Genomic DNA, 12,362 nt, shown 5'->3' with positions numbered 1-12,362 from the left:
TATATTTCATTAAATGAAATATGACTACATAATAAAAAAAGTTGTTTATAATCTTGTAGTGTCATTTAAATATGTTTACAGGGATTTTATTACTTAAATAGAAGTCAATTTTTTCAAAATTTAATTGTAACTATGTGTTCCTGCCTGTCTGTGCTGGCATATAATATTCTGCAGTGAGGGTAATCTGATCTTTTAATTATAGACACTAAATTAGATTTTGTGGAGTTGGTTTCATTTTCGTACTTGACATCTTCATGCTTGAGGAAAGAAGCAAGTGAAAGTATATCTGTATTTTGTTTTGGTTTGTTGTTGTTGTTGTTTTTGTGCGGGTTTTTTTTGTTTGTTTGTTTTTGTGGGTTTTTTTTGTTTGTTTTTAATAAATACATTATTTTCATAAATGTTTAAACTGGACTTTTATGCTTATATATAAAGATTTTTCTTAACGGAATTATAGATATTAGTGGACTAACAACTAAACATGGGTCGGCAATGTGTACTTGCAGCCCAAAAAGCCGCAAGTATTCTAAACTGCATGAAAAGAACTGTAGCTAGCAAGTTGAGGGAAGTGATTCCCCACCATTCCTCCATTTTCATGAAATCCCCTGTAGAGCACTGTGTTTAGCTCTGGGACAACCAGCATGAGAAACACATGGACCTGTTAGATACAGCAGGTCCAGAGGAGGACCATGAAAATCACCAGAGTGTTGGAGCATCTCTCCTATGAAGACAAACTAAGATTATTTAGCCTGAAGAAGAGACGGCTCTTGAGAGACCTTACAGCAGCCTTCCAATATTTAAAGGGAAAGTATATGAAAGATGGGGAGCAACTGTACCAGAAAGTAGAGGAGAAGGAGTAATGATATTAAACTAAAAAGGATGAGTTTAAGTTAGGTATAGGGCAGAAAATCTTCACAGTGAGGTTGATGAGGCACTGGAACAGCTGCCCCAAGAAGCTTGGGATACTTCATCCCTGGAAGGATGCTCCATACTGGATCCAGGCTAGGCTGGATGGAGCTTTGGACAAACTGATTTAGTGGGAAGTGCCCCTGAACATGGCAAGACAGTTGAATAAGATTATCTTTAAGAATCTCATCAATTCAAATCATCTATGACTCTATGATTCTAAGAGGAGAGAGTAGATAAAATGTTTGTATTTATAAGATTGTTTTTGGATGTTTGACTTCATAAGCACTAAATATTGCAATATGTATTGAAACATGTTTGATTCTGTATAGTTCCTGATGATGTATTTGCCCAAAATTACATATGGAAAGGATCTTACAACTACAAAAGCAAGAAGCAGCCCATGACTTTGACAGTCACCAGTTTTAATGCAACTTCAGGAAGAGTAAATGCAACTCTTACAAACAGCAACATGGAATTGCTGCTTTCAGGTATGGGATAAGAAAAGCTAATTTCGGTTTGTGGTTCTTATTGTTTGTTTGTTTTGTTGTAGTTGCTGGGTTTTGTTTGTTTTTTGCCTCATGTGCATCAGTTCTCTTCTAATTCATAACACACATTATTAATTTTTAACATCTGCTCGAAACTGTCTTTGCTTATCAAAGAAATTTTCATACTAGTTCAGTTCCCTTTCAAAGGAAGAAAATATTCTACCTTTTTCTTTAGTTTTCCCAGTATTTTAGTAGGTTTGTACTTAATGGGAAATGAGAAGTGAAAGAATATTTTTTTTTTCTAATTCTCATTTGTTTTCCTTTTATATTTTGTGTTTTTACATTACTATTCCACATATTCTATTAAGTCTGAAATGACAGATTTATTTTTCCTACATCAGCCTATTAATAAGCAATGTGTTGACCTAGGATTGATATTTAAAGAACACAGAGAAAAAGGGGAGATGACAGTTTATGCTGACCTTCATGCTGCGGTTTCTGCAGAAGTTCCTGGTTACAATATTGTTTTATGCCATTCTGTTGCCCATGCTGGGCAGAGTAATTGCTCTAAAGCATCAGCAGAAACTACAGATATGGCTTGATAATCACAGAATCACAGAATTATCAAGGTTGGAAAAACCTAGAAGATCATCCAAGGATAAGAAGGCAAACAAGGAGGCTGTAAAATTATTTGGGTTTATAAGTTGTTTTTATTTGTTTGTTTTTCAGACTCCTTTAATTTCTACACTGAATAAACATCCACACAGGCAATGGACCTGTCATGTCACAGAAATAGCAAGTTATACCACAGTGATGTGGATAACATAAAATAAAAATTTTAATATTATCACTCAAAAATTAGTTTCTTGAAAACATACTATCCGAGACCCTCTATACAAGGGACTAAAAAATCTAAATTGCAGTTATGTGTAGGCTAGATCTGCTGGTTTTAATCTTATTCGTCATTTAGGGACCCTTTTTTCACTCTTATTTTTCAGAGGTGTTAGCAAGGAAAATTGCAATAGGCCATTAAGCCTTTGGGAGAGGAAGAAGTTCAGCACATGTGCTTCTGCTAGGGGTTGTCTATGGGAAGAATGTAGTGGGCCAGAAAGGCCATGTATTTGTTTAGTTCTCAGTTTCTACTATCTCAAGCAGTGAATTTTTATCACTGAGTTTGTCTGGTGAAAATATTTTGTAGGTGTCCTTTGAGAATCCCTCTTGATGGGCTATAGATAGACTGTTTCACAAAGTATTTTCTGATTTTTAACCATATTTGTCTTGACTGCAAATTTAATCTGCTGTGTGATGCCTGTTTAGCTTCTGCCATGTAATTTCCATAAGGATATTGGCAGATACAGTGTTTCACATTATTAGGATTTGTAAAGCTTAAAAATGGTGGGTTTTTTTCTGCACTCAAAAACGCCTCCTCCTCTAAATCAAAGTATTTTCGTAGTTGGACACAAATGTAATTATGACAAATACCTATTTCTGCTCTACATTCAAGCACTGCACATTTTATCAGGTAATTAATATTGTTTTTCTACCTATTTTACAGGTAGAAAACTGAGTTATTGAAAGAATATCTTAGGGTCAGGGTTGCATGGTTGGATGAGAAACACATAGATGCAAAGGAATTGATGGTTATTGTGGTTAACCAACTTGTGGTTATCCAAAATGGTAGCTAGTTCTCTTCCTACAGCAGCACTCCTTGTTTTGTATGCTTTTTTTTTTTTTTTATTTTTTTTTTTTTTTTTTTTTTTTTTTTTATTTTGACATGTATGCTTCATGTGATTATCATATATGTGCCTGTCACAGGTTGGAAAATGGGCATGTTCACTTGATCATATTAGTGCAAGTGAAAACAGCAATGCTGTAATGGGAATTAAGAGATGATAAATGCACAGCTCTTATTAATTTGGATCACTCTTTTTTACACTGAAGAACAAGTTGCCAGATCTGAAGTAGCATATCGGTTTTTCACTGAGAAATGCTAGTGAATCAGTCACTGGAAATCTGCAAAGCTGCCTTGGCTTATGGGAAAGTTTTTCTCTATGTTTTTGTTGAGTGTATGTATGTTTGTGCTCATGTACAGACACCAAAGCCCTCAGCCTTATGCAAGTATTTCCAGAAGTACACATATGCAATATATTCATTCATGACTTGTGATTCATTTATCCTAAGTTCCAAGTGTTGTCTGGAGGAACACTGTCCAAGTTCTAAACTATTATTTGATGTTAATGAAGTCCTGAAAACATGAGAGCAGACTCAAGTTAATTTGAACTCAGTGCTGTGTTACTACAAAAGTCTGCTTTCTTATCTCATACCTCCTATACGACAATCACCTATTCTTAGCATGGAAAGAGGAACTGTGATTTTAGGCATGTAAATAAGAAACAATTTCATTACCACATCTTATATTGATGCTTCTGAAGCGAGGTAGGAAATTTTCATCTTAGCCTGAATTGAATATTTGATGTCCCTACCTCTTGCCACAGTCTATAATACAAGTCTACAGTAAGTCCTAACACAAAGGACAAAGATAAATGGCTTAGCTGTGGTGTGTACAGGTGCCTCTTTTCCATTTCAGAACATTTTGTTTTTCTCAGATTAGCAGTCAATAAGACAGTGGTGACTATCTTTTAAATTATTTTTTCTTCTTTGCATTCAATTTTTCCCAATGAAATCGCTATTTTATTCTGACCCTGTATACAAAATGTTATGTTGTAGCTGGAAAATTCTTCTACTCTCTTCCCTTTCCAGCACTAGGGTCCAATAATAAGTTCTGTGTTTGTGTGTGTTTTGTGTGTCAGCATTCTTACTTTTCTACCTTAGCATTATGAATTCACCAAGTACCTTCTCAAAAGATCTTATTTCTATCCAACTACTGTGATAGATAGTGGTTTCATACAGCTTGCTATGTATTCTTTGCCTCGACAGCAAGTTTACATCTCAACACTGTCTCTAGTTCACATTCACATAACAGAATTTCAACAAATTCAAAAAATAGGAAATGAACAAAACTAAGAGAACTGCTATATTACTGGAGTGTTCCTTAATTAAAAAATAAAAATAATATTTAGCTATGACATTCTAACTAAATACAGTGTGAAATCATCGACATTTGTTAGTCTATGTACATTAAAAAGGTAGGAGAAAGCTGGGGCAGAATAAAAGTCAGTGTTCATGCAGCTGTGTTCAGTGACTTGAAGAAGATAAATTCATTTCAGTATGACATCAGTTCTGTACAATTAATGAGTGAATTTTAGTTTCAGCTTGGTGGCAGTTTTTGGAGGTGAAAAGAAAATTGTTGTTTTTCCATGGTTTTGGCTTCAGTTTTCTTTCTATTAAGGTTTTTAGCTCTTGTTAGCTTCTACGATTGGAACAATAATTTCAGTGGCTTCACAGAAAGGAAGTGATCATACCAGAAACATTTTCTCTCTAACACTTAAATTTTCTAAACCCTTAACTGATATTATTGGTTAAAAAAACAAACAAAAAAACACAACAAACAAACAAACAAACAAGTCAGCTGTATGTTTTATATTGACCAACATCTTTCTAATGGAAGATTAGCTCAATAAGTTTATTATATTATTTTCCTTACATCAACAGTCTTACATAGATTATAAATATTTCTTCTAAATTAATTAAAATGAAGCAAGTAACTATACATACAAAGTAAATAAACATATACAAGTCTTGTAATTGTCTGGAAGATATTGTGTTGAAATTCTGACTGATGGAAAACCATTTGTAAAATCTGTAAAAATTTAGTAATTTTAAATTTAACATAAGCTTATGGGAAAGTTTTATATGTGTGTGCTCCTACGTCACATTCTTTACATGATCACTAAATTGCAAATTTTAAAAGATACTTTTTTAAAACACACTTTCTTATTCAGAATGGTGTTCTTCAATCAAGCTGCTGTAAAGGCATGTTCTATCTAAGGCTTGTTAACCGTAACTGTTCTGTGTATAAGAATAGGAGTTCCCTTCTCACTTCAGACTAAAATAAAAACAATTACTATTGAAATTGTGCAATAAAAAAATAAATCACAAAATAATGTATCTTGCTAAAATTAAATGTTATTGAAAATGCTACTTCTTCCTGTTTTCCATATTTAAAGCAACAGATTAAGTGCTTATTATTAACAATGAAATATTTTCTTCACTCAATGCAAATATGAATTTTAAAAACTCTGTTCTACAGGAGTGTATAAAAGCCAGGAAGCTCGACTCATGCTCCACATATATCTCATTAAAGCACCATCTCATACATCTGTGAGCCAGTTGAAAGAAGAAAAATGGGCTATGGATGGTTTTGTGAGTATATTTCTGCTACAAAAGACAGAAAGCAAGTTTTTTATCTGAAGTCATGCTGGTACCAAAAATACTGAAATACGTCAGATATAATCTTATTAGTGATACTGATGCATTAAATGAAATGAAAAATTCATTGTAAATTCTAGGAGACTGGTTTGAGGAAAAGTACAGAAATAGGCATCCATACATTATTAATAGACTGGTAAAAGGGCTAAACTCCTTTGTTATGTACACGCATTAACTAGCTTATGAGGTGTAAATGCAATAAATTTGGGTATAAACTAAATGTACATAAGTACACAGTACAGTTGTGTTTGTTACCTACGTACCATATACTATTCATCTATTGCTCTTATTTGAATGACTATGGAATTTTTTAAATTATTATTATTATTAATTATTTTTGTAGAAAATTGCCTTGGTATTACTGAATTTATACCCAGAAACTATCCAAAAAAGGAATTGTCTATGAATTGGAAAAAAAAAAATAAAATAAAATAAAATAAATAAATAAATTATATTACTTAAGAATGTATTTAGCCCTAGTAAGAAAGTTATTCATAGGATCACAACTCTTTTCTCCCTTTTGCAAGTCAATATACCAGTTCAATATCAGGAGTATCATTCAGTATTCTAAGTATTCAATATTTTGGACTAAATCTATATAACTAAGTAGTTACCAGAAGGAATACTGCACAGTAACATAAACTATCTTCCAATAGAAATGACTGTTAAAACCTGAATACTTGCTTCCTTAAGATTATATAAATTTTGCCATGTACTTCCTAAGAAATTGGGTAGTTATTAAGTTATTTATTTTATACATAAAACTACTGATATCTTGAAGTGCCAGAAACTTTAATTTTTATTGGTTTTCCAAAATAAAATTTTGAGATAATAATCAGTAGAGATCATCATAAGCGAGTATGACTTAAGTTGTGCCCTTAGCAGCTCTGTTCTCTTTTGAAATTTATTCATTGAATTACGGGTAAGAAAGAGAAATATTAGTAATCATTTCCAAGTAGATACTTATTACTTGCAACAAGTTTTTTACATTTAATTCACTGGGCTGTTTTTGTTTGTTTGTTTGTGTGTTTGTTTGTACTTTCAGGTTTCTGCTGAACCTGATGGAGCTACGTATGTTTTTCAGGGGTTCATCCAGGGTAAAGATTATGGGCAATTTGGACTTCAAAGATTAGGTATTTGTTAAATTCTAAGTTTATGCCAGTCCATAAATCAATATACTGTCTTAATTCTTGAATATGCTGGAAGGTATTAATGAATGTCTAACATAAAAGTAAACTATACTTTTTTCATAATGTTAATTATGAATAGTGAAATGCATTGCTTTATATTTATTTTCATTGTATTTTCATATGGAAATTCTTTAAAAAAATTAGAAATATCTTCACTGCGAAACATTTCAATTAAATTAGTATACAAAGAGGGCTTTCTCTTCATCAACTGCCTCAAAATATTTTAAAGCTAACAAAAATTACAATGCAGTAGTGCACTGGCAAAGAAGTTTTGGTAAATTCTTAGGAAAATTTTACTTCTTCATTTAATTTTCAGGAGTTTTTTGGGTTTTTTTTTCTTTTATTTGATAGTTTCAAGATTGTTTAACATATTGAAGGTTATTTATTGGTATAAATATTGTAGAAACAGAATGTTTTGCTCATTTTTAATTTCTTTAGAAGTACAACTTGTGGTTAATGAAGTTGGTAATCAATTCAATGAAGCAGTCAGCAACCACATTCAAATTATGGATAGATTTACAGCCACTGAGCAGATCTTGTTAAATATGTTTGCTACTTCATTATTTCATGCAAAAGAATACACAAAAAAAAATGTTTTCACCTTAAGAAAATGCTTATACTGCTCCCAGTTTTCATCACAACATGCAATTTTCCTGTATTTTAGTATATTGGTAATTTGCTGAATGCCTGCTTGTTTGTTTTGCTTTGTTAATTTCTAGATATTGCCTTGCAAGACCTAGGAAGTCAGAAAATATTAATGTATGCAATTCTTACAAAATCTAGTTCAAAGCTTAGAAACTATCTTTGAAGCTGTATTGGTATTCCCTTCTTCACATTAGAAAGTGTATATTTTGACTTTGTAGATGACCTAGTAATTTATGCACTCCTCTACTGTGCAGCAGATCTTGTTATTTTTTCATCCATATATGGCTTTAGCTCTCCACGACTTTTCCTGACTTTTTTACTTTGTGTATCAATAGCAGCAGCTAATGAAATCAACATGATTAATTTTTCTTTTGACTCTTTGAGTGATTTAGACTTTCCTGTAAATCATTTTTGCTTGACACATGCAGTATTTATTCCTTCAGATATATGCAAATATAATCAGTAATATGATCAGTCTAACACTTGGGTTATTCTACATTTGACTTCTTGTAATACAGTACATTAATGTATAGTAATAACATCAAAACCTTGACTGACATACATAATTAAATAGTAAAATAATATCTTATAGTACATGTATTGTTTTGCATGTGTTTATTAATTAGTATATGTTTTACCACACTACATTTACTTTCTCGGTGGTCTCAGCCTACATCTGTATGTATGCAGGTGAACACATTATGGTAATCCAATCACAAGATGTTTCTTGAATTCTTAATATTATGGAGTAATCGATGTCAGGAATATAGCCATATTTTACATTACCTGTTTTATCTTCTTATTCCTTTTAGGTCTTAACATATCTGAAGGTTCAAATTCTTCTAATCAACCACATGGTACAAATAGTAGTTCAGTGGCAATCGCTATTCTGGTGCCTTTTTTTGCCCTCATATTTGCTGGTTTTGGCTTTTATCTTTATAAACAAAGGTAAATTACATATATATAATTTCTTATTAATTTATGTTTTAGTTTGTATTATAATAAAATTTGAGCAAAATGATAAAATGTTTGCAAAATATGCATGTGTTAATTTCTTCCTTTTCTATACCTATTCATTTGTGAATAATAATTGAGTAATTTATTTTAATACCTTTTCTGTTTATTGGCTTGTGAGTATATGCAAGTATTATAGCAGTGAAAGGTTTTATTATGGAAGTGTTTCTGCATCTCAATCATTAGTTCACATATAGTTATGCAACCACCACAGCCTTCTCAGTTTTGTTAGTCTAAGTGTTTTGCTATTTTTTTATGCTATTGAGACAACATATTATTGCCTACTAATTGTGAAAATGGTCACTTACTGTTAACCTGACAATTATAACTGTAATGTACACTAAAGCGTGACATTAGTTTAAAACATGTACCATAATTTTCACATAGTACACCTCGATTTTGAACAGATAAGAATGTGAAACAATGCAGATGTTCGAGTAAAATTTATACATTTGATATTAAATGTATGCTATAGTTACTTATCTTTATAATTCATCAGTGGTCTATAATAGAATATACATTTTGTTTCACAATATATATGAAATGTTTTCAAGGGATTAGATTTTGATAATTAGATGTTTTTAGTAAAAAATAAAGTCGATATATATTGATTTTTAATAAATATATTGAGCATCTGGAGGGAAAAAAGGAAATATCAGTAATCTTTCTCTGGATGATTCCATGTTTACTAGATTCCACTATACTCTTAACTAGATATTATATGATTATTCGAGTATGTTTCTTTTCTAGGGCTGTTAGCTTACTTTTCAAATGAATACATTTTTAAATGAATCATAAATGTTTTACAGTTTGATTACTTTACATCACAAGTTGTTAAGATAGATGTTATACTATATATGTGTGTGTGTGTGTGTGTGTGTGTGTTATACATATCAACCTTAATTGAAACTGGGGGCTAAGTTCTGTTCAGATTTTTAAACCAGGTCATGTCAGCATGGAATACTGCAGTTATGAATACTCTGTCTTTCTTTAACAGGACTGCACCTAAAACACAATATACAGGATGCTCTGTACATGAAAATAATAATGGACAAGCTGCTTTTGAAAACCCCATGTATGACACAAATGCAAAGTCTGTGGAAGGGAAAGCGGTACGATTTGACCCCAACTTGAACACTGTTTGCACAATGGTATAATGTGGTAATGATATGTCTTCAAAGTTTGAAAATAAAAACACAACACAGTGCACACATAGTTCACTGATTTAGAAAAAAATAAAATTAAAAAAAAAAAAAATAAAGCACACTTTTCAGGATATAGTTGGTCACCTTTTCCTGAGGATGATAGACAATAATGGGTTGTGGTTATTTTGTTTTGACTTTGTTTTTCATAAACTGGATCAAAAATTTTCTTCGTGTTTACCATGGAGAGTTTTACAGAAAAATCTGCTGCACTCTACGAGTGCTAACTCACAGTTTATTTGCTTTTTTAAAAAAGGAGGTTATTCTAAAACATAAAATGTATTTGCATATATTGGAGGAGCATCCATTATCAGTACTTCTGTGCTTTATAAAAATTATAATAAAGGGAATGGGTTAAAAATAAAAATAAAAGATATAGATAGAAAATAAGAGCTATACTTACAGGAGACAATAGGTCACTGACATCTTTCTAACAGTCATATGCTTCATCTTTTTAATGAGTTTGTACTTTTTCTTTTTTTTTCTTTTTTTTTTTTTCATTTATTCATTCTGTTTAGTGTTTCATTTCTTTCAGAACAACTTTTTAACTTCAGAAGGTACTATTTAGAAATGAGCAAGTACAACTTACTCTTTTCATATCACAGAAGCAAAACAAAAATGTCAAATGTCAGGTTTTTTATTTAATGAATTTCTTTTTGTGCTTCATGCCTTCTTTTTCATGTTTCAACTCAAGCTCCTTTTTTCTGTTTCTACAAAAAAAACCACTACAAATGGTAAGAGTGGAAAACTGTTTCTGCTTTACTTTTGTCAATCATGTAATTAGACAAAATTTTCATTCAAGAAGCTAGGATGAATTGAGCAATGTCACGTGGCTATGTTCCTTACTGTTGACCATTCAAAAATCAGTGACCATTTTATTATAGTTTCCATGTCAAAACATAATTTAATGATGTTTCTAGTTAAAAAATGTAGTTAACAGTAACATTAGGAATCAAACTCATATGTCAAAATTGTAAAAGTCCATTTTTAACCCATAGTTAAATTAGTTAAATTAGGCTGTATCACGTCAATTTACTCCTTTAGCATTTTGTCAAAATGCATGCATAGAGCATGGTTAAAACCCAATGAAGTTGCTAGGAAGATCCTAACAGACTTCTGCAAACTTTGGCTCAAACCTACAAGGCAAGAGGCAATTATAATTTGGAAATACTGTGTTTTCATATCTATTTTACCTCCATGGTTTATGAAAACAAATCCTTACAGTTAATGATTTAAAATTGAATATATTACCATACTGCAATGAAAGAGAAACTATTTTATATATATACACACATATATAAAGCCATGATTTTATTAGGAACAATCCATTAATTTTAGGAACAATTCAAACTCTACAGCTCTCAAATACAAGTTTTAGACATTCCAGAACCATTTCAAGGAAATGTAGTTTTTAATTTTACAGTTATTTCATAAAATAATTAATCAGTGGCAACTCAATAATTTATTTGATGTAAGTCATTGTCTTCCCTTTAAAGCATGACTCACAAATGCTGTGTTAGCCAGTGTGAATTATCTGTTATTGTCCCTTTCAGACATTAATAATTCTGTGAAAATCTAAACTTTTTATTACCATAATAGAGAGTGCCTACCAAAAAAATCATTGTACCCAGGATTGCTGCTTGGATTTCTATAATGTTTGATGAATTTCTTATGAACCATTTTACAACATTTAGTTTTGATTATTCACACAACTCTGTCAAACTGTATTCTACTAAAAGGATGCTGTTTTATATTTTATACCATTGGTTGTTATTTATTCTTGTTTATTCAAATGACTGCAATAACTATGATTCATTCATTAACGTTAAGGTTAATACATTTGAGATTGTTTAAAATGTTTCTTCTGCAACTGGCTACTCCTCTTATATTAATGCATACACTTTTGTAAAGAAGTATATTTTTATGAAAAAAAGGATTTGTAAAAGTATGATGTAAATTTTCAGTGCAATGTAAACAAAATAAAAATGGACAATTGCTTTTTTTAACCATGCTTCTTCTTTGGAAGATGAACTTCAAGATTGTTTCAGATTTGAAGACTGATAATTTGGGTTTTTTGTAAGTCTTAAAAGCTTAAATTCAGTTTTTCTTAATCGTCATGTGAATTCTAGGTGAAGTGGCAAGACATAGATTGCTTTCACACATAAGTATTTACTAAAATGAATTTCCTGCTTCACTTGAATTTATAACAAAAACTTCACTATTCAAAAAGGAGGGAACAAAATTCACTTTATGAGGAAAAAGAAAAAAAAGAAAAAGAAAAAAGTAAAATTTAGTGTTGATGAAAGCTGTAGACAGACACATTGTTTTCTACTGTTCTCAGATATGCGCAAGAGATACACAGTAACAGGTACCTATAAGCATCCTACACAGTCTTTTCTGGAGTCCAAATTGAGTGGTATGTCTTATTGAACTGGAGGGGAAGAATCTTAATTATGTTACTATATTTACTATTTTATTTTAAATTTAATAGCTTCTTATAGTCATTGGAAAGTAAAGTGACCTGACAGCCA

The 12,362-nt window shown here is 31.2% G+C and overlaps 1 protein-coding gene across 6 annotated transcripts in view; it reads left to right on the top strand.

Annotated features, from left to right (window-relative positions):
- Positions 1 to 11,837, top strand: part of CSMD3 (CUB and Sushi multiple domains 3) — a 467,721-nt gene extending 455,884 nt beyond the window's left edge. For 5 of the 6 annotated variants that reach the window (XM_032442886.1, XM_015856173.2, XM_032442885.1 and 2 more), the window contains 5 exons: positions 1,236 to 1,394; positions 5,602 to 5,714; positions 6,826 to 6,913; positions 8,428 to 8,563; positions 9,627 to 9,786. In XM_032442886.1, coding sequence (XP_032298777.1) covers positions 1,236 to 1,394; positions 5,602 to 5,714; positions 6,826 to 6,913; positions 8,428 to 8,563; positions 9,627 to 9,786 — 656 coding nt within the window. Of the gene's footprint in view, positions 1 to 1,235; positions 1,395 to 5,601; positions 5,715 to 6,825; positions 6,914 to 8,427; positions 8,564 to 9,626 lie in introns of all 6 variants that reach the window. The other variant, XM_032442883.1, reaches the window with a different exon arrangement.
- Positions 11,838 to 12,362: the final 525 nt, after the last annotated feature.

This window comes from Coturnix japonica, chromosome 2, assembly GCF_001577835.2.
Source record: "Coturnix japonica isolate 7356 chromosome 2, Coturnix japonica 2.1, whole genome shotgun sequence".
Lineage (NCBI taxonomy): Eukaryota > Metazoa > Chordata > Aves > Galliformes > Phasianidae > Coturnix > Coturnix japonica.
The sequence above is the reverse complement of the archived record's forward strand: the minus strand, read 5'-3'. Positions and strand labels throughout refer to the sequence as shown.